Genomic DNA, 23,510 nt, shown 5'->3' with positions numbered 1-23,510 from the left:
TTCTTCAGGCTAGCCCCTGATGGAACTGGGCCAGCCTACTCTCTCCCTCAGAGGCCGAAAGATGACAGTTAGGGAGGCAGGAGCCTCTTTCTTCAGGCTAGCCCCTGATGGAACTGGACCAGCCTTCTCTCTCCCTCAGAGGCTGAAAGATGACAGTTAGGGAGGGAGGAGCCTCTTTCTTCAGGCTAGCCCCTGATGGAACTGGGCCAGCCTACTCTCTCCCTCAGAGGCCGAAAGATGACAGTTAGGGAGGGAGGAACCTCCTTCTTCAGGCTAGCCCCTGATGGTACTGGGCCAGCCTTCTCTCTCCCTCAGATGCCGAAAGATGACAGTTAGGGAGGGAGGAGCCTCCTTCTTCAGGCTAGCCCCTGATGGTACTGAGCCAGCCTTCTCTCTCCCTCAGAGGCCGAAAGATGACAGTTAGGGAGGGAGGAGCCTCTTTCTTCAGGCTAGCCCCTGATGGAACTGTAGATGTAGACATCTACATGTAGACATGTAGATCCTAAGTATGTTTGGAATGTGTGCTGCTGTTCAGATGGCCCTGTGGATTTTAGGCTATGCCTTGATCCATAAAAAACTTGAAATTATCCAGATATTTGTGGATTTCAATGGCTTCCCTGTGCATCCTGACATGGTAGGGGTTTCAACCGGAAAGAGGAAACCCTTAAAGTGAACAAAATTTGGCTACCAGTCCTGAGGAAGCAAAATAAGGACTCAGCAAATGCAAATGGGAAACCATTCAGAATCAGGGCCTTTCCCAGCAGATAATGACATTAATCCTCTTTTGCATTAGCCTCCCAGCCTGAGGCCATCCATCAGCACAGAACAATACACATGCAAATCACTCCTGCATTCCCAGGCTCACACAGTATATATAGACCCACTTTTTCCAGGCAAAGCATTCTCTGAAGATGCCAGCCACAGATGCTGGCGAAACGTCAGAAAGAAAATTTTCTAGAACATGGCCACATAGCCTGAAAACCCCACAAAAAACCAATAATAATAATAATAATAATAATAATAATAATAAATGAAAGCTTCTGTCCACCCCAGCTAACTGGAATCAGTGGATGCTATAAAGTTCAACCTAATAATTTTTCAAGGAAAAAATTGTCCTTTCTATAAACCAGGGGTGGGAACCATGCAGCTTTTCAGATGTTGGATCGCAGGCACCAGGAGCCCTAGCCAGAACAGAAATTAGTAAGGAATGCTGAGGGCTGCATTCCAACAACATTTGGAAAACTACATAATTACCACCCTCACTATCTAAACTTTAAACTAGCATCATAAATATGTGCTCTTCCAGGAGTGACCAACAGCAGGACAGTTGGTACCTGGAAAGCCACTGGATGAGCCATGTTTCAAGCTTGTCCTGTTCAGTTAATTTTTTTAAAAAACATAAATTGTTGCTCTTTTGGTTAATGGAGTTTGAGGGGAGCCTGCAACTGCCCCTTTTTGAACCAGAGCAGGGCTGGAGCAACCTCATACCGCGGCCCCAAGACGGCCTTCTGAGGGCACAAAAAGGAACTGCAAAAAGCGACTCCTTTTTGTGCCTTCAAAAGGGCACCATAGCTGCGGCAGCACTGGACGCAGTGCCAAAGATATGCCATGACGCCGTGCGCCATCTGGAGCAGCGTGCAGCATTAGGGCACCCTGGGGCAGAGTTAGGTGTGCATCGTCAGGACGCCCGACTCTGCCCTCAGGCTGGCCTTTCAGGCCAGTCTGTAAAGACCCTAAGAAGCAGATAGACGTGTATTCTGGGCCAGGTAAATATGAGCAGAACTTCAGACCACCACTGAGCCTAGGTCTCCATATCGCAAACAGGGCAATGCAGAAGTGTCTAGTTGGCTTATCTTGCTCCAGCCACCAGCATTAGCCACTGTGAAAGAAGGTGATAAGAAAGAGCAGCATGGAGAAGGCACAACTTACTAAACTGTTCAGCTATTTCATTTATACACTTCTTGTCCATCTTAAATCCCCTAACTGCCTAACATGTCTAAGGCAAGCAGCAGGAGTTGTCAAGAGTTCAAGGGAGGGCATACTTGTATGTTTCTTCCTCTGGATATGTTTGAGTGGAAGTGTTTGTATATGAAAGTGGCTTTGTGTATGCATGCACATGTGAGCACATGCTCATATTCAGGGTGGGTGTTCAGTGCAGAATTATTTTCTACACATTTTATTTCATGTCCATATATTTATTTTATTACTGTTGTTGGTTTTTTTGTGTGTGCGCCTTCAAATTTTTTCCAACTGATAGTGACCCTCAGACGAGCCTATCATGGTTTTTCCCCTGCAGATTTGTTTAGAAGAGGTTTGCCCTTGCCTTCCCCTAAAGCTTAAGAGCATCTGACTTGCCCAAGATCACCCAGTGGGTTTCATGGCCAATCTGGGAACCCTGGTCTCCACAGTTGTACTCAACACTCAGACCACTATGCCATGCTTGCTTATTGTGATCAGTATTTGGGTCGGCATTTTTTGCTATATTTCATGTGGTCTGGAAAGGAGAGCCTGTTCCAATAGTGTGGTGAGATATTGTTACCAAAGCATGCTGAATAAACAGAAATCTTTCATTTTTAAGATAGCAGTTAAATGTCTACAGATTCACAGTACAATGAATGGGCAAAGCAGCCAAGGGCTGAACAGAATTCCCAAGGAGTCAGATTTGCAAGATGTGATACCACATGCTGCTAGAATTCAATGACACGGCCATGTTAGTCTGGTTCACTCCATGCATCTGGGGAAGTATACTTACGCCTAAGAAAAGTTTTACAGTGCGCCCACATAAGGGAAGGGTCAACTGTACTGCCAACTTCTTTTTTTCTCTCAATTAGATTCAAAGGTCTTACAAGATCCCTGATATTGTATACAAGGTGCTGTAAGGTATGCTGAATACCACATGCTGTAAGGTATAAGGTGAGGGGGGAGGCAACAGTGGGTATAGTCTCTCTAAAATATCTTTCTATAGGATTCATAGTATTCAGAGTGCTTGATTTTGCAACAACTGCTTGGTTCTTGCCTTTCAAAATCATGGTACTGCTAGACATCTTTAAACCAATATCATGCACTCATTACCAATACTATGCCCCCAATAACAAAATACATATTTATTCCAGAACACTTGAATAAAACATTAAAAACAAATAAATGGAGGCTAGTGTAGCCAACATGGTGTAAAGAGCCAGTGTGGCATTGTAGCCAAAATCTATGTAGGGGAATTTTAATTGGCTCCAATTGAGAGGGAGTCGGCCACAAGGACTTTACGAAATTGTCTTCCACCTGTATACCAACAGACTGGTGGATCTAGGAAATGATGCAGAGGCAGAATGCTCCAATTAAAGTATATTTTATTTAAAGGGGGAAAATCACACAGCATTTCACTATCACACACTCGTTCATTCAAGGCTCAGGAAATCAGGGGTGAGCTTGGAAAAGATTTGAGGCAGCACTACAGATGATACTTACTATAGATGAGGCTTGCTTCCAGACTCCAGTTGGGTGAAATAGGTTGAGACATGGCCGTTCCAAGAGCATTGGTTGAATGGAAGTGCCGGAACTAGACTAGAGATTACAGTGACGTAGAGTCCCCATGAACTCTAAACTAGCACACTGAGGGGAGTTTTCCAGGGGTTTTAAGGGCTAAATTAGCCCCTGGGAAAAGGTGCTGAATTATCTGCGGTGAGGCAATCTGGTCTGGCAATAATCAAGGGAAATGGGAAGGCTATCAACTTGATAGCCATCTCATCAGGTGAGACATCTAGATTATCATTGCCTATTCTTCTGATTATTGGAGGTGATATTGATTCCATTAGCAACTCCCAAACTACCTGTTAGGCTAGTCCGAGGGGTATTGTTCTGTAGAGGTCCCATGAGGCTGACCTCATTTGAGTGTTCATGTCCCACCGCTTTGGGGATTATGGTGGGCTGCAAAGCAGGGTCCATCTGGAGTCATGTGGAATACCACACACAACAAAATTCAGAAAAATGCACTATGGCTAACAGCATAGTGGTTTGAAAGTTGGTCTATGACTTTGGAGATCAAGGTAAAACCCTCTGATGGGGATGTCTTAGGGTCACCATAAATCGGAACTTACCTGCAGGCACATAACAACAACAAAGTACATAATACTGAAAGAGTGTAAGAAATACTTTTTTTAAACAGAATCTTTCTTCCTTCTAGCCTTTCAACATGCTTTTTTCTTACAGCCCTGACCTGAATAGAGGTGTCATCAGAGCAGAAGTTAATTCCTTTATCATATGAAGATCAACCAAGAGAAGGCAAAGATGTGGACTGCAGTTGCTAAATATTTGTTAAGACCGAAGATCCATCAAGATTGTTCTCGGACCCTGCTGCAAGCACAAAAGGGCAAGTTCAATCATCGAAGGCATTTCTCTCTGAGCGGGAGGCCTTGGCAACATTCATCTAGGATAGCACAACCAGTTCAGGCCTTTGGCGTGAGCGCAGCCATCCAGAATGTGGAAACTCTGGAGGCAAATCAGTTTATCTGTGTTCACTGGGAAGATGGGAGTAAAAGCCTTTATCCTTCTGTGTGGTTACGAGACAACTGCCAATGCCCTGACTGTTTTTTACATTCTGCTAAAGCACGCAAACTGCTTCTTGAGAATCTAGATGTCAATATTTGGGCCAAATACGTTGGCATGACAGAAAGGAAAAAGGTAAACTGTATGTGTATGTGCATGCGTTTTGAAGCTATTGTTTTCACACTCTTGTATTTTAATTTGAGCCCATATAATATGTTTCTCTTTTATGTGCCAGCATAAAATGGTTTTAGGGTCTAATCCTACACACCAAGGTGTATAGGCCTTCTGTCAAAGGATTCATTCCCTCCAGAGTAATCTCTCAGGATATGTATACTGGCAGTTGGTAGAGTCAGAGTTTGCAGCAATAACTTCTGTCTTACAACTCTCAGAATTGTTCCGTAGCCATGCTGGCTTGAGAATTTTGAGAACTATAACTCAAAAAGTAACTTGTACAAGCTTTTGGCAGCACCTAGTGGTAGAGAGGGACAGAACCAGGAGTAAATGAGCTGTTTCCTCTTTTCTTACTTTTCAGTCTGCCCCCACTCACCTCCTCCACTATATAGTCACAACAGTTTGATACCATAGTGGAACCTTGGTATAGCTGGGGTTTGGTTCCAGGACCTCCTGTGTGGATACTAAAATGCTCAAGTGCCATTAAATACAATAGCGTAGTAAAATGGTATTACTTATGTATAAAATGGCAAAATCAAGGTTTGCCTTTTGGAATTTATATATTTTTTAAATATTTTCAAGCCATGGATGCTTGAATCTGTGAATAAAGAATCCATGGATTTGGGAGGCTCACTGTACTCTAACTGCCATGGATCCATCTATAGAATCCTGGGATCTATACTCGGGTGAGATATTTAGAATTTTCTTCTGGAGAACCGTACTGCTATAATTCAAGGGTGTGCACTAGAGCTCTCTAGCAGGGAATTATGAGTATTTCACTAAACTACAACTCCTGTTCCATAGGATGGAATAGTTAATATGGTACAAAATTGTATGACTGTGGCTGTATCCACACTGCAGAAATAATCCAGTTTGACACCACTTTAACTGTCATGGCTCAATGCTATGGAATTCTGGGAATGGTAGTTTGTTGTTGCACCAGAGCAGTGACAGTTAAAGTGGTGTCAAACTGGATTATTTCTGCAGCGTGGATGCAGCCAAGGCAGAATAGCATCTCCCTCTTTCTGTATATATATTCCATTCACTGTTCTATTTGTCCTCTCTCTTTCCTCACAAGAGAGCCACTTAGGTAGAGCCAGGTGGTGCTTGGAGGGGTTTGAACTGATCACTTGTAGAAAGTTTTTAAAATTAGCCCAGGGGTCACAGGTTGCCATCTTTTCACATTGCACTTAACTGGGTGTTGAATAAGTGTCACTGAGCACAGTGGGACTGACTTTAGAGCAGGTGTGCCTAGGACTGGTTAGAAATGTTGGGTGCTTTGTACAAAGACTTTGTACCTGTACATTCAGTTGGATTCTTCCACAAGTAGAAAGGCTCCTTCCCTCAGCAAGAGGCTTTTGAGTGACTTGAGCTTTTCTACTGGTTAAAAGGAGAAGGAAGTGATGCTTGCCAATCCCTGCCCCCCCCCAAGTCCCTTGAAAAGGGCTTTGTGGAACAGCAGGGAAGTGGAACTGAAGAAGGAAGAGGAATAAGTGAAAAAAATACTTCCCTCTGTTCGTTCAACAGAGTTTTCTTTTTGCTTTGTACATTAAGGTATGCATTATATGGCCAGATGACCACACCAGTGAATTTGAGGCTGAATGGCTGAAAGAAAGATGTTTTTCTGAACAAGCAAGAGCAAATGTTCAAGAAGAGTTGTTTTTATCAGGTAAGGAGTCATCACCATCTCAGTGATTTGTACTGAGGCAGCTGAAAGTTTGAAGGTATGTACCTTCAAGTTGTCTGTTGACATGTGGTTATTCTATGAATTTCACAGGGTTTTCTTCCACAAGGAATACTCACAGGAGATTTGTCTTCCTCTGAATATAGTCTGCATTACCTGGTATTCTCTGGTGGCCTACCTTCCAAAGATTTGGTGTATTCAGGGTATTTAGTCAACTATAGTTTTTAATAGCATGGACTAATTATTTTTAAAGAGGTTGAACCGTTAATATGAAGCAAGAAGACCCCATGTCCACGCCCTTGAATAAAAGAAATGGAAACCTATATCTTTACAAGAAACCTGGAGGTTCATGAAAGAACAAAGAACTCTATGGAGATGTACATCTTGATGATCCTATATACGGTACTTTAACCCACTTCGCTATTGTGGGTACTTTATTATTCCAGACATATATTCCAAATCTGGTTTAGGGAAAGTGCAGCCACACCAGCGCCCCCCCAGTAATTCACTCCCCACTAGGTGTTTAGGGCCAGCTTTGCCACTTTTAAGGGAAACACATCATTTTAGATAAGGCAATTGCTTTGTTAGATGCATAAAGTGAACTCGAACTAAAGTAAAAGTAAAAGAATTAAGCATTGCTGCCAACCCCTGTTCTAAATGCTTCCAGAGAGATATAATAATAAAAGATATGGAGTCAGATTTAAAACCTTTACGTTCTGTGTCGTTTCAATGAGAATTTGAAGAGGTCTATAGTTTTAATTTATTCAGCACTAAAATTATCATTCTGAAAAATACACCAAGAACTCTATCAGGTTTAGCTCCGTTTATCTGATGGTGCCTGTGATTTGTAATTTTATGATGGCATATGGTTCTTATCTTACAAATAAATAATTGTTATACAGCCTAGTACAACATACCATTAGAAATCTGGATTGTTTGTTTCTGTATGAAAGGCACTGCATCAGGGGAACATAGCAAATGTATCATTTTAAAAATGAAAAAAAAATCAGTGTGACATATGAAATCTTGCATCCAGCCCATTAATGTGAAACATCATAAAGCAGTTTTGCAAAGGGTCCTGGGTTATTTGGAACTTTATCCAAGGTTCCTCAGTAAGAAGATTATTATGATTTCTCTGAAAGGCCATGATATTATGATTATCTATGTTTCTCTGAAAGGCCATTCACCCTCGATTCTCTGAAAGACAGCCATAACTATTGATCTTCCCCTCTAGTCTAAATGATCAGATATTTTTTGTTGTTTCCTAGCATGCAATCCTAATTATATGCTGTGATGATGATGAAACCCAACACATTTGTCTTGTGTCCTGCAGAAACAAAGCAAAAATTAATCTACATAGCAGATCATGCCCCAGAGATCTTTTCTCTGGCATGAAAAGATCCTGTGATCCAAATGTGCCTCAGCAGACATGTCATTCTGAAAAGTATGAAAAGTTCCCTTGAAGGAAGACTCTAACTCAGGGGTGGGCAACTGCAATTGTTGGATTCCAGTTTTCACAAGTATATTGCCATCGCTGTAGCAAGGCACACAGGGCATTTGCAACCAAAAATTGTTCCAGAATTTTCCCTCTAGTTTGCTCTGAACAGGACATTGTCTATTTCTGGACTGCAGTTGTGTTTGGGGAAGTTGTGAAACTTAAATGATAAACTGTTTTAGGTGAGGTTTTACTTCCAAATTGGAAGGGTGAGGGCCTCGTGCAACCTGTGGTTTATCCCTGTTCCACTTCTGCGCCAAATCAGTTTTGGGAGGCAAGACAAGGCCCAAGTAATACTCCAGATAAGAAGAAATTGTGAAGTAGGATCAACTTAGGACTGTGATTGTATGACATGTTTGTTATGTATATATTACTTTATGTGAGCTCAATATTTATATGGACTTTCCATAAAACAGACATTTCCATTTACAATTTTGGAAGTAAAAAGGCAAATTATAAGCCAAACAGTATTAAAAAATGATACAAACTGAAAGAAGATTGATTGATTGATTCTTGGTGTCAATGCCCTGACTTTTTCTGATACATCAAACACAAAGCAGCTTCACCTTGGTGAATAAAAATAATGACAAAAAAAATGAATAATTTTTTTCTGTCAAGGACAGTATTCACTTGTGGGTAACCTGTCAGAATCTGACAGTGAGCAGGGCAAAACCTAAAAATAACTGTGACAACTCCTTTGTGTCTTTCCCTCTGTTTCTCCCTCTCCCTCTCCACCTGTTGGGCTGCTAAGGAAGAGATAGATTACACTTGGAGAGATATGCAGTGGTCACTTGCAGAGGCCTTTAAAACTTAGGCTGAAGGCCATTGGAGATCAGATCAAAGGCTATAGGTTGCCCAACCCTTCACTGCATTCTGACTGTATAGGGCTTTGAAGGTCCTATTCTTTAAATAAGATCTCTTAAGATATATGTATGTCATTACACAGAGGGGATTTTGAAATGTCCAAAACTATAAAGGGGGAGGGGGAACAGAATTAAAAAATATTTGCTTTTTATTTCTGCATTCACATAGCAAGATTACTCAGAGGCTGCTTCCTGGCACCACAGTATTATTTTTTGTAGATTACTTTCATGGTCTGCTGCCAGAAAGACAGCAGCTGTGCTTAGAACTGCAATTGAATAGCTGTGGAGAAGTCCCATCTTCTGTAACTGTCACCTCCTGCCAGGCCATTCTGCAGTCTTTTCTAGAAGAGAGACTGTTTATGTATGGCCTGTCACAAAATTTAAAAAAACAGCAGCAGGAAGAACCTGAGCTGCATGAAAGACTGTTGGTATCTCAACATTTAACTCTTTCTACTGCTGAAAGCCTCACTAAGAAGAAAATACACCTGCTGAGGACTGTACTTAGATGTGTAGGGTGGCAGAGGAGAAGCCCCACTTGCTATAACTATCAACTCCTACCAGGTTTTCCTGGAGAGTATTTCAGATCATGTTTGGGGAAATGCTGTTGGAGCTGGAGGAGGCTGAAGGATGATTGGGAACATTTGTAAGCTGTTTTTCTGGATCAAGGTAATCATGTTTGGAGAACCATCATTCAGGGGGAGGCTTAATTTGTATTCTTTGATAACTTGTGTGTTTGGAATCCTCATGGGATATTCATCTCTTGGAAAAGTTATTTTTTTAGACTATGAGTTCCTTGCTGGCAGAGGGATTCTTAGGGCTGTATGGGGAAAATAAATTCCCAGTGATGGAAACTCAGTCTACCATGCTATGAATGAATGAATGTTCAGACAGCCATAAAGAGATGTTGGAAATTGGAGGCCAAATCCAGCATTACATTGCTGCAACGCCAGTGGAATCCTGACACCACGATTTCCTGTCCTCACTGAAGCCTTTAGCACCAGTTTGAAAATGGCTCTGGTGGGTTTCTCTTGTGGGTTTCTTTGTCCAGCATAGATGGGTATTGCAGGTTTGGTTTGTTTTCTTTGGATGCATGGCATAGAGGGAGCTGCAGTAAGGAGCTGAGTTTGCCCAGATCCATTTCTGCCAATGACTGTAGTTCCATCAGTGACTGTATCAGTTGGATCCAGGCCTGGGTTAGAAGGTATAAGAAGAACCAATTCATATTGTCATTTCAAGGGATGGCAGACACACAAAAATTCTGTGCATAGTTCAGTTCATCATTATTATGGTCATAGATCAGCACACCTCTGCATAGTGATTCCTAACTTGTTGTCAGCACATTGTTTGAATCAACTGTGCCAAATACTGAATTCAGGTTATGAACAGAAGAAGTGGTACAAAAAACCCCTAATTTTTCAGATTCATGTTTTAAATTTATTTTTATTAAACAAATGTACAAACTTACTGAAATTGTATCCAAGTTCTTATACAAAAAATAAATTTGTTAAGTCATTTCAACAATATTATATATAATTTTTCAGATTCATACAATCGTCTGGCAGTCTGAGAGATCCCACATAAAGGACTTCATCACTTTCACCTGGTTTGCTTTTGGTCTGATAGAGTCTGATGCATGCAGATTAGTTGTGTCTATCTTGCAGTTGAGATATTTCTGATGTGTTGAATAAGTGCAGTTGCCCCTCCTAACTCACAGATCTCAGATCCACGGCCTCAACTATCCACGGATCTCTGCTATTTCTAATGGTGTGTGCCCCATTCAAACCTATGACGCTTGAATATGCGCAAGCCTCCATTTTCACAGGGGGGGGGGCTGGAATGGATCCCCTGCAAAGATGGAGGGCCAACTGTAATCCATTTCATCTGAACACAGCAGTGGCAAGTGGACTTCTTCACTGAAGGGAATTAACACTAGTAATACACTAGTGCCCAGCAATTTTTCACAATAACTCCAAAACTGACAGGCTAGGCATACTTCTCTTGCACAAAGCAAACATTGATTTTGCTATTTTATATAAGAGATACCATTTACTATGCTACTGTATTTAATGGGACTTTAGTATCCATGGATTTTGGTGTCCATTGGAGGAGGTCCTGGAACCAACCCCCAGTGGATACAAATGGTCCACTGTACAGCTTAAAAACACATTTTTAACTGTTTAATGTATATTTTATTGTTTTAAATGTTAAATTAATTTTATTGCTTAAACTGGTATTACTGTATGCTACCCCGATATCCTTTTTGATATAGGCCAAACATCTTAATAAAAGAAAGTCTTGGAAGCTCACTGGCCAAATCTTAGGCTTTGTGAGAATTCAGATGGTATAGACCTGCATAGCCTTGATGTGTTAGGCAAACCCAGGGCACTTATCCTGTCTCTACAGGTAGGACATCAGGGTCTTTGTTCTGCTCATTTGCATAGAGCTAAGACTGCATCTACAGAGAAGAATTAATGCAGTTTGACACTGTGCCATAGTTCAGTGTTATGGAACCCTGTAGTTTGTAGTTTTGTGAGATATGTAACCTCTTCTGTCAGAGAGCTCTGGTGTCACAACAAACTATGAATCCCAAAATTCCATAGGATGGAGCCATGACAGTTAAAGTGGTGTCAGACCACATTAATTGTGCAGTGTGGCAGTAGCCTAACACAGGCAATCAGCAGAAATGAAAGACTAGCTCCATCAAACCAATGGTACGAAAACCATATATTTGAATTCACTCTCCAATGGGAAAACACCTCCCTGTATATTAAGAAGCATATTTACTAGTTTGCATAGAACACGGGGCTTTCTGTCTGACATGCTAGGTTTTTTTTTTCCTGTCTTCTCTAATCAGGTAGATACCATCTAGAAAGGAAAAAGCCTAGATATAATCAGTTTATCTAATGAATGACACGTTCTTGAAGAATGTGAAAAGCGCTATATATAGCTCATTGATAAGTCCATGGACCATGCAGTGTTCTGGCAAGATTTTTTTCCCCTCCTTCGTAGCCCATAGGTCTGTTTTTCATCAGTACTAACAAAATCGGTTTTGAAAGACATGAATGGGCACTACTGGACCTCCTTCTGAAATCTGAGCTATTAAAATTTCCTGCAAATGGTTTGAAAAATAAACACGTTTTTCAATGCAGCTATTTTAGAGCTGCATTGGAAGAAGTCTGTCAGAGCATTCATGGCCTGCCTTTTTAGAATGTTTTAGCAATTTCATTTTCATAATTCATGGCCTTCAATCCTATCCTGCAGCAGGGGAAATTATCCTGAGTGTTGTTAAATAGTGGAAACAATGCACCATACTGAAATGACAGAATAATGAATGATCTGAGTGGGCTGGTTTACCACCAGCAAATGCTGGCAGAGAAGGCAATCCCTTTTTAGCACTTATACTTAATAGATTTTCAAGATGCAGTTATTCTTGATTTTCATTTTAAAAATTGAATAATATTCTTTGTTGTTCAGTGAAAACTTGCACAAATTGATGGATGGAGAAAGACAACTATGTTAGTTTAAACAGGGCTATCACACATCACATCTTAACCTTCTCTTTTCCAGGTTAAACATACCCAGCTCCCTAAGTCATTCCTTATAGGGCATGGTTTCCAGACCCTTCATCATTTTAGTTGCCCTCCTTTGGACACACTAGTTTCTCCACATCCTTTTTGTACTATGGTGCCTAGAACTGGACACAGTATTCCAGGTGGGGCCTGATCAAAGCAGAGTAGAATGACACTATTTTCCTTGATCTAGACACTATACTTCTATTGATGCAGCCTAAAATTGCATTGGCCTTTTTAGCTGCCACATCGCACTGTTGACTCATGTTCAACTTGTGGTCTACTTGGACTCCTAGATCCCTTTCATATGTGGTCTTGTTCAGCCAGGTGTCTCCCATCCTATATCTGTGCCTTTCATTTTTCTGCCCTTACTGCAGAACCGTACATTTCTCCGTGTTGAATTTCATTTTATTAACTTTGGCCCATCTTTCTAGTCTATTCAGGTCATTTTGAACTTTGATCCTGTCCTTTGGATTATTAGCTACTCTTCCTAATTTGGTGACATCTGCAAATTTGATAAGTATACTCCCATATTTTTAAGTATGCTTGTTCACACATAGTTACACTCACTTTTATAACTGAGAACATAGGACACCATCCCTGTTTTATTCAACTTTAATGAGAAAATATTTGTCTCATTTGATGGCATCAATGCCAGCTCTTAGATATTTTCAGCATATCAGCTATTCATTGTTTGAATTTCTGGTTAGTCCTAATCCAAGGCAAACACACAGCAAAGAGACCTGAGTTGAATCTACACTGCTGAAATGGTCTTTTTGGCAGTCCATGGAATCCTGAGCACTCTTCTCCAGCACCACATCTAAAATGAATGGATTTTCTTCCTATCTTCTTTCTTAACTGTCCAGCTGTCACATCCATGCATGGTAATAGGGAATACAATGGCTTGTATGATTCTAACTTTTGTGCTCAGTTGTATATCTCTACATTTTAGAATCTTTTCTAGTTCTTTCATACATACATATATACATACACTAAAAGCTGTTAGCTTCACATCCATGTTGGTAATAATTGTCCATGCTGTAGAAGAGTATTTGCAGAATTCTAGAAACTTGTGATGGAAATTATTCAAGCTGTTAGCTTCATTTATTGTGAAAGGTTGCAGAGCTAAGGAAGGAAGTTTTATATGAAGAGGCATTTCTCTGGAAGCTGCAGATTTGCAGCTTGGAAGAGTTTATGAAGCTAGATCTTTTTCTATGGCCAGTATTCATATTATCAGCTTTGGTTTATGCACCAGTTCCTTAATTTCTTGGGGGGGGGGGGAGTCTGAGATGACTGTGCATGCCCTTGTAACTTCCCAATTGGAACCAAAACTTTATTTCACATTGAATTGAGTTGGAAACTCTTTGTTATGTGTTAACAGTTTGAAGCATATAACTCCACTATTACAAACATTTCAGTGGTTGCCGAGCTGGTTCTGCAGTTAGTTCAAGATGTTTGTTTTCTCTCTAAAATCCTATATGTCTTGGGGTACAAAGCCTATGAAAAAGCTCCTACTCCTATATGAATCTCTAGTGTAGCCAGATAGGAGTTAGGAAGGATCTTTGTCTGAAACACTGTAGAGCTTTGACCAGTCCTTAGAGACAAGCTGTATGGCCTGACTCATAGATCACCTCCAACAATTTTTTTCAGTCACTGAGGAATACTCAACAGGTCTCAGTTGCAAATGGCATCTTCATCACAAGTAATACTGTCGGTAACAGCTAAACCAAGCATTTTCAGCTTTGAGGCTGTGACTAGGGAATCTTTTTAACATCTGAGATTTGCCAGGTCAAAGAACTTGGCCCACCTAGGAGTGCAGTAAAAACATTTTTGTTTAGGCAAGTTTTAATGGATGTTTATTTGAGCAGTATTTTCCTCCTGTTGTTGGAACGAGTTAGTGATTCAATTCTTATGACTGGATTCTTGTTAATGCTTCAAATTTGTATATTTATATTTTTTTAAGTTTCTGTTCCCTGCTTTTAGAAATGTAGCAAACTTCAAAGTGGATTGTATATTTTGAAGCAAATAAACAGACTCATTGAAATTAATTTCCATATGTTATATTACTAGACACCACAATATACTGGTCCCACAAACTCCTAACTCAAAGGCTTGGGAGTTTGGATATTTATTTATAATTGTATTTATAAAGAATCATAATATAGTAGTATTAAACAAATCAGTATAATATTGAGATCCCCTGATGAGCTCCTTGTTGAACCAGAGGAGATGGAGAGGCATCATGTCAGACTCCATCATGTCTAGGCCCAACAATTGATGAAAGACTCTTCCTCAATACCAGCTGCCACTGAGAGAGCAGCACTGCCATCTCTTTATCATTGTGTTTCGAGGTTTTTAGATTGTAAGCCTGAGAGCAGGGAATTGTCAGAGTAACAATTTGTAAATTCTGAGGAGCGTTTTTTTGCTGAAGGGTGAGGTATAAATTTTCCCACTCAGCCATGAAACCTACTCAAGTCACACTCTCTCAGCCACAGGGGAAGGCATTGGCAAACCTCCTCTAAACAAATCTTGGCCAGAAAACCCCATGATAGGTTCACCTTAGGGTCCCCATAAGTCAGAAACAACTTGAAGGCATAAAACAACGTGTGTGTGTGTGTGTGTGGAGAACGCTGAAAGACCAGTATATTCCCAGTCACTCAAAGAAGGATGTTTTCAGCACCCATTCTCACAAACACATTCTTTCCATATTTGCCTTCTTCTTATTAAGTTTGACAGCCATGTAGATCATAATCTATTTCCTCAGGGATGGAACTTGCCCCAGGACCATCACAAGACCAGTGTTCTTCACTGAGCCATAATATTCTGTGTTTATTTATGCATTAATTATATGTACTATTTTTGCATTTATTACATATACATGCATCAGTATATTTCTGAAAGGCCATATGAGGGAGGGCTTTCACTTGGGCCCACTACCCTCTCAAGCAAGTCTGGTTCAGGTATGGGACCTTATGAGGACCTCCTTAGTGACTGCTGCAAGGCTGTGGAATTCCCCCCACAAAGAGGCTAGTCTTGTCCACCTCTCTGCTCTTTTTTGTTGGTAGAAAAATACCTTTTTATTTAAACAGTCCATCAGCTTTTAATTGCTGGTGTCAGAAGGCTTTTTCAGTGGGGTATGCTGTATTTTTATCTTTACTATGGTTTGAATGTGTAGTCTAGCAATTTGAGGCTGCATCAATATGACTATAGTGCCAAGATCAAGGAAGTAATCGTACCGCTCTGCTCTGCTTTGCTCAGACCTTTCCTGGAAGATTGTGTCTGGTTTTGGGAGCCACCATTCAGGAAAGATGTCAACAAACTGGAGTATATCCAGAGGAGAACAACCAAAATGGTGAAGGGTCTGGAAACCATGGCCTATGAGGAGTGGCTTAGGGAGCTGGGTATATTTAGCCTGGAGAAGAGAAGGTTAAGAGGTGATATGATAGCCCTGTTTAAATACTTGAAGGGATGTCACATTGAGGAGGGAGATAGCTTGTTTTCTGCTGCTCCAGAGACTAGAACGCAGAGCAGTGGATGCAAGCTGCAGGAAGAGAGATTTCACCTCAACATTAGGAAGAACTTCCTGACAGTAAGAGCTGTTTGACAGTGGGACACACTCCCTCAGAGAGTGGTGGAGTCTCCTTCCTTAGAGGTCTCTAAACAGAGGCTGGAAAAGAGAAGGTTATGGGGTGACATGATAGCCATGTTTAAATATTTGAAGGGATGTCATATTGAGGATGAAGCAAGCTTATTTTCTGTTGTTCGAGAGAATAGGACTTGGAGCAATGGATTCAAGCTACAGGAAAAGAGATTCCACTTCAACATTAAGATGAACTTCCTGATGGTAACAACTGTTTAACATTGGAATATGCTGACTAGGAGTGTGATGGAGTCTCCTTCTCTGGAGGTTTTTAAACAAAGGCTGGAGGGCCATCTGTTGGGAGTGCCATGTTTGTAAAGGATATTATATTGAAAATGAAACAACTTTGTTTACTGCTGCTTCCGAGACTAGGACATGGAATAGTGGATTCAGACTAGAAGAAAAGAGATTCAAAGTTGTGGAAGCACAAATTGTACACATAGTGCCATTGCAGATGGTTGTGCATTGCACAAGAATGCTCATAGATGTGCATTGCACTTTTTAGCATGTTTGCATTTGGTTGTGTATTCAGATGCATAGCTTCTATCGTGGTCCTGCCCTTCAGTGCAAGGGTTATGTAGCACAGTTAATGTGTACCTCAGCACAACCTTAATGTAGTATCTTGGCTGTGAATTTCTCCAAGAAAAATAGGGGGAGTATGGTGTGCAGGTGAGATGGCAAATTTTCATCTTCCAGGTTGTATCTATGCAGAGATGGAAAGTTCAGAAGCAGTTCTAAATATAGTATTATTGTTGGTTGTTGATATATAAAGTAGGATTATATGTTGTTATTGTGTGCCTTTGACTCATGTCCAACTTACAGTTACCCTAAGGCATACAATCCGCCCCATGCTCTTATGTCCTCTGGGAGGAACTTACTATAGCCTATAAAGACCAGATTGACTGCGACCTCCCAGAGGCTTTTTCTGCAACTGCTCCCAGCCTGTGCAATGGCCTGCCAGATGAGTTCCATCCCAAAATAAATTACTCAGCCATGACTCTACCCACGGTTATTGTTTTAATTATTCATGTAATTTTAGCCTTAAACTGTTTAATTATTTTTACGGGGGGGATATTTTGTATATTTGGTGTATTCTTTTAACATTGTAAGCTGCTTTGATTGTTTTCACAAAAAGTGGGGTAAAAATATAAGTTTTATTTATTTATTTTAAGGCAAACTTGTCACAGGTTCTTCTTGGCTAGGTTTGTTCAGAGGGAGGTTTACCTTTGCCTTTTGAGGCTGAGAGCATGTGACATGTCCAAGGTCACCCAGTGGATTTCTGTGGCCAGTCGTAGTCCCATGCTCAAATCATGACACTGACTCTTTGTTTTGTTTGGCCTAATCAAGATGCGGTTAAAATGTTGCACACTTATTATCCAAAATGCCAGGGTCCCAGAGGGCACCCACAACCAATAGGAGGAATTTTATTAGCTCAAGTGAAGCTGCTGAGAGGGATTTGGGTAGCTAGAAGCAGGAATCATCCCTGTGTATACTGGTTCTGAGAAACAACTTCAGAATGCAAGGTCCAAATGTAGTCTTATTTATAACAGCAAAAGGGGAAATCACCTTTAATACAAAAACATACACACACATATATACAAGAACTAGCAATTTTAAATGTGGTAGTGGATAGTGATTTTCAAGATTCAGAGGGTGATATTGTACCTGATTCCAGAAACAGAGGTTCTAGTCCGAAGGTTATGAACGGAAAGTGTCTCAGCATGTTGACCGTGTATCTGAGTTGGCCAACAATAGCTGTGGGGTCAGGTAAGATACAGACAGAGTTCCTGTCTGACTTCAAAACAAGATCAAATTGGTAGTCCCAATTTAGCAAAGGTATACTTTATAGGGTAAAACATACTCTGGGGAAGTTTTGGGGGTTAAGATGAAGTTCCTAGGAGGAAAGAATAGAATTGGAAGTCAGTAAATGTCTAGACAATCACCATGAATGTCCCTGGACAAAATAATCTCACTCCCAAAGGGAGGTAAACTGGAACTTCTGTTCATGTGTAAACACCAGGTCTATCACCCATCATCACTCCTATCACCCATCCATCACCAAGTCTATCACCCATCATGAAGGAATTATATAGATCTTTATTTATTTATTCTAGCTAGGTGCCCTGGCCTCCCCCATTCTTGAACCAGCAGGATCTCCAAGTGTGCTCATGGAAGTGCTTATGTGGCATGGCTAGTTTCCTGCACTGGAGGTGTCTTCTTGGTTACCTGCCTAAAACATCCCTTTAATATCAATCTGATTTCAGAAGAGAGGAGGGGTGCAGCAGACCAGAACATGGGATGTCACACTCTTGTAACATATTGGTTGTTTCTGGTTGACCAGTTGTGGCCTTTGTAGGCTATTTTTTCATGGACTAGTATGGCTTCCTTTGTTTTGGTTTAATTTTTTTACTTAATTTTTTTTTAGTGTTAACATTGCCATTTCCTCTGCATTTTCCCTCTCTCCCCATCAACGTGCATTCTGTTCTGGAGGATTCCTGAATCTGCCAGAACAAATTTCCAGGGAAATACTGAAGTAAGGGGAAATTGGTAAAAATTGTTTTCCTCTACCATTAGCTGGAGCATCCCATGAGTAGAGTTTCACTTATGGAATTTCAGCATCCAGTCCAATGTGCTGTGGAAATTCATTTATAGAATTGTTTGTGAGGAAGGTAAAAAAAAAATCTAGAAGATAAACTATACAGCTGGAACCATGAGTTTTCATAGAACTCAGTACTCTGGCAAACACATCAATTGCAAATTTGTCTTTTAATGGATTTGTTTGGCAAGTTTGTTTATTGAGTTAAGGCACAGTAGATGTGTCTGCTATGTAACTCTTTCATTCCTATGAAGAATCAAAAACATTTGCTGCTTTTAAAGAAAAAAAATCTTTTGAAGCAGTGGTACAGTATTGAGTGCAGCACATTCAACGCTAAGCAGTATGTGTTGGAATAGATTTGCTGTGGAATTTTAATAAGGTGTGATTACATTTTTCTTCAAGGATCACACTGTGTGTGTTTTTTTCATTTGAGGAACATTTTGAAAAATATAGCAGCTTGTCAGTCATGCCACAGCTTCTTAGAAACACGAGGTCAGATATAAAGATGGTTTGTGTGGATGGTTTACATTAGGAAGTATATGTTGTGTTTCTTGGACTCTCCCTCTAACAGGCTTAAGTCAGAGGAATCAGACATGCTAGTTGTGGTTGGAAAGTGCAGACCTTGCAAATATAGAAAATTGTTGTTACTACTCACAGTCATCAACTCAAGGCAGGTTTTGCTGACTATACAGTGCTGCTTACCTGCAGTGAGAAACACACATGTGGGACAATAAAACAAAAAATCCTGAGTGTCTACTATTTTTAAGTTTAAGATGGGCTGCAAAATCTGTGTCCAGAAGCTCAGCAAAGGATCTGCAAAGTTTCTGGTTTTAGTCTGCTTTCCAAAATGGAACTTGTGCTTAATAACAGTGTTTAATAATTGAAGTTGAGAATTTCCTCCTGCCACATCACTTCTAGATTTAAGAATGTTCTGCAGTCAGTGTCTAGCCACGTACCTTCAGCTCAGTTTCCAACCCCCCCCCCTTTTCCCTGAGGGTTGTCCTCTGAATGTACAAACACCACAGAGAGTGGAGCTGGGCTCCAGAAGGATTTTAAAGTGTATCCTGTGCTGTGGATTTGAGCTTGGGAAGAATCTGATCAAATTGCTTGAGAAAGGGCCCCCTGCCAACAGAATTTAGCCTACAAGACAGAAGATTGTCTAGGGCAGCATTTACCAGTCTTGTGCAACCAGATGTTTTGAAACTTAAGTCTCATAAACCATAGCCAGTATTGCTGATTATCAGGAATTGTAGTCTAAAACAACAGGAGGACATTGGTCTGGGGAAGGTAGGTGTGCGGAGCAGAGAAAGGTGCTAAATTGACCTAGGCCACAACTGAGGTGGAAGCTAAGGATTGTATCAAGTTTCATGAAAGGTAAGGCAGATACATGACATTACCCATCCACTTCTTGCTGCTGTTTTATGATCATCCTGGATTGCTGGTTTCCCTCCAGGTCCTTTCTGATCAGTCTTGGTTGGGCATTATTTTCCCCTTCTTGGTCAGCTAGAGAGTTTAGCTGTCTAGAAAGTGTTAGTTCCCTCTTAGCTCATTAGCTTCTTCCCCTAAAGGCACAAGCTTCTTTCAGCCATCAGTTGTTCAGCATGGATACTTTCCCAGCAATCCATAATAAGTCCATAAAGAAATGAAGTTGTCTGTTTCTTCACCAGACTCCATCCCTCCTATGACTAGGGGAGAAGAGCCTCTTGGGCATTTATGATTTCTCCAAGGACTGTTTTATTATCTCCTATGGTGCCATTCCCCAAGCGTTCTTCTCAAAGGGCTTCCAAAATGGGTTGAAAAATCAGGTCAAGATTAAAACACCATATAATTTCCACAAGACACTTTTTAATTCATTCTATATTCTATGTCAGTCCCATTAGCTGTACTTTCCATAGAAGGCAATGAATCTTTTTCAGATGCAGTGGATCAGAGTGGCTCGTGTATACATACAGTACAACATACTGCCTTTTCAATCAGGATAGCTTCAGCCAATTCCATCATAAGGGGAGAGGTCTTGGTAATGTAGGCAAAGTTCTGCTGACATGGTCTTGACTGGAACCAAACTTCTCAGAGAGTGTCCTAAGCAAGCTGGTTTGAGTTTCAGAGTCTGTGGTCATGGTGGATGTTTTCACAGATCAGTTGCAGTATTTGACCAGAATTTGGTCATTGGTCATTGTAAAATAATAATAATAATAATAATAATAATAATAATTTATTTTTATCCCACTTCTCCAATAGAATTGAAGCGGCTTAAAACAATAATAAAATGCATACAATATAAATACGCAGACATATCTGGCTGAAGCCCAAATGATCTTCTCTTTGGTTGCCTTTCAAGATGAAAAATTGTTCAGGGAGGCACTCACCCTTTATTAGTCGAAACTAAGGAGAAAGGGGTACCAAAGGATGACAAGACAGTAGGCAATAGTTCCTTCATGCCAGAGCCTTTGATTCAAGGAAGCAAATACCTTAGGAACATTTGGTCTTCTTGCTCAAGCTCAAAGCCCTTTTTCCATAGAGGGGGAGGCCCAAAGAGGGAGAAAGCCTTGACATGACATCAGTCTAGTAGATAGGTAGACCTTTATCTCTGGCTGTTGGGTTCAGGAGGCAGGCTAACTGGACTGTGCTCTTGAATTTGATTATATCTCAGGCAAATTTGTACCACCGCTAGTGTTTCAGAAAGCTAAGGATTATCAGGTTATTCTGGATTCTGATTATCAATACACAAGCAATTTCTATTGATCCAGATTGATTTTCTTCAATAGAAAAGGGCATTTCATATGTGGTAAGCCCCAGATTTTTTGAAATGTTAAGCATCCATAATCTTTAAAATGCCATAAATTCTGAATGCTAAATGTTTACTGAAACATCTGTGTTTTGCAAGTATCCATACACAACACACCTGGACAATATAACTGCACACAACACTGAATGTACAAAATACTTTTCTTGTGGCACAAAATTTAAGTAAGCAAAAACAACATGTGTGGGGATGAAAACTTCTACAAGTCATACTCCAAGAGAAAGTTCATGTTCTTGGAATTAACTTTTTGTAGGTGTCATGCAATTTGTGGAGCACCTTCTCCTTTCTACAGTATAGAAAGCAGAAATATTTTGACAGTATACTTGATGTTTAAATTAATGTTTTGTAAAGTGCTGTGTAAAGCCTACAGCACTATAAAATAAATGTAATAATAATAATAATAATTATTATTATTATTATTATTATTATTTGTATTCCACTTTTTCACAAAGGAATCAAAGCGGATTCAAACAGTATAAATAAAAAATCAAATAATTAAAAATTACAGTTTAAAAACCCCAACCCTCCCCTCAGTCATAAAAACAGCGATCAACCCATAAAAAGAGATTAAACATCAAAAAATTTAAAACTATCCAATAGGAATACATTAAAATTTCAGGCAGATTAGCGGAAGTAATGAATCTTCTTCTAGAGGAGGGAGGGTGGGATTGATGGTATCAATCAATTTTGGTATCGGTATCAATAGAGGTGTCAACAGAGGGGGAGGCAAGTCTAATGGATCTAATGGCTCTAACCTAGTTTGGGAAGGCCTGCCGGAAGAGATCTTTCTTAACAGCCATTTTAAAGGCTTCCAAGGTGGTAATATGGCAGATCTCATCTGGCAGGTCGTTCCCAAGCCTGGGAGCAGCTGATGAGGAGGTCCTCTGGGTCACTGCTGAAAGTCTGGTCTTCTTAGGTTGGAGCAGATTCTTCCCAGAGGACTGAAGTTTCCAGGGAGGATTATATGGAAGTAGGCGCTCCCGCAAGTAGTCAGGACCCAAACCGTGTAGGGCTTTTAATAACCAATTCTCTTATGCATTTAATTATTATTTATCTATATATTCACTAGCCTTAGTGTTGTCCAGACTCTTCCAGGATACAGCCATGGATTTGGGTGGAAGGAGACAGTTTCTGAGACAAAAACAAAGAGCAATAAAAAGCAGAATACTGTATATGGCTAGTTTAAAGATCCCTCAGTGCTTCTGATTAGTTAATCCTTCTTTAGTCAGTGGCCTTGTAAACACTGGCTATCTATCTCATTGTAATAACCTAGTCAAAAATAGGACTGCCCACATGAATGACAGTGCCTGTTGTAGGCCACAACAGAGTCAAAAGGTGTTTAACCTGTCAGAATCTCTAAATCTGGTTGGCAGTGCATAATTGGAAAGGGATACTTAACAAAGGTCTTTAGTCATCTGCATTTATTGCAAGCTACTTCCTAAAATGGGGGGGAAAGGGGGGGGGGGTTAAAGAAGTCAATTTCCTATTAGGATCTTTGTTTTACATATACTAGCACACAGTGCATGGCTGTTCAAATGGAGCTTATTTGCTTCTGTTGTGTCTGTGCATTTTTACATTTAAAAAAAATGCAACTGCAGTTTGTTATAAATGATGGGAATAAAGATTCTTTTTGCCCCTTTCATGAGCCAGCATCAGTTAAGTCTTTAATATTATCAGTGAAAGTAAACAAAACAAATGTCTGCATAGTTTATTTCATAATCAGAAAGCACGTGGATAATAGGGCTTCATAGGAGCATCAGAAGAGCCTGCCTCAAGTAAGAGAAAGGATTAATGTTATCCAACATCCTGTTTGCAACACTAGCTAGTCAGATGCTTTGGGAAAAATATAACAGATGCCTTGAGAAATTTCCTTCGTTCTCTCCACTACCACCACCCCCCCCCAGCTTACAGAATCTCCCAGCCAGCTGTCCCATGGAATCTGGGAGTTATCATCCTAGAAAATACGTTTGCCAAACTTTCCATATAAGCAAGTCATTCATAACTCATTTTTGTTGTTGTGTGCTGTCAGGTCATTTCCAGCTTATGGCAACCCTATCATGGAGTTTCCTGGGGCTAAGAGTGTGTGACTCACCCAAGGTCACCCAGTGGGTTTCTATGCCGAAACGGGGACTTGAACCCCAGTCTCCAGA

General features: G+C 40.5%; 1 protein-coding gene across 3 annotated transcripts in view; it reads left to right on the top strand.

The window, feature by feature from the left end:
* BBOX1 (gamma-butyrobetaine hydroxylase 1) overlaps positions 1–23,510 on the top strand; it is a 65,530-nt gene that overhangs the window by 8,362 nt on the left and 33,658 nt on the right. The window contains exons 1-3 of one of the 3 annotated variants that reach the window (XM_042446397.1): positions 2,834–2,880; positions 4,204–4,674; positions 6,265–6,379. In XM_042446397.1, the coding sequence (XP_042302331.1) occupies positions 4,255–4,674; positions 6,265–6,379 (535 nt within the window). In that variant the 5' untranslated portion in view covers positions 2,834–2,880; positions 4,204–4,254. Of the gene's footprint in view, positions 1–2,833; positions 2,881–4,200; positions 4,675–6,264; positions 6,380–23,510 lie in introns of those variants that run through there. The other 2 variants (XM_042446406.1, XM_042446416.1) reach the window with 2 other exon arrangements.

The sequence above is a fragment of the Sceloporus undulatus genome, chromosome 1, assembly GCF_019175285.1.
Source record: "Sceloporus undulatus isolate JIND9_A2432 ecotype Alabama chromosome 1, SceUnd_v1.1, whole genome shotgun sequence".
NCBI classification, from domain to species: domain Eukaryota; kingdom Metazoa; phylum Chordata; class Lepidosauria; order Squamata; family Phrynosomatidae; genus Sceloporus; species Sceloporus undulatus.
Note: the sequence above shows the minus strand (reverse complement) of the source record. Positions and strands in the feature narration are given on the sequence as shown.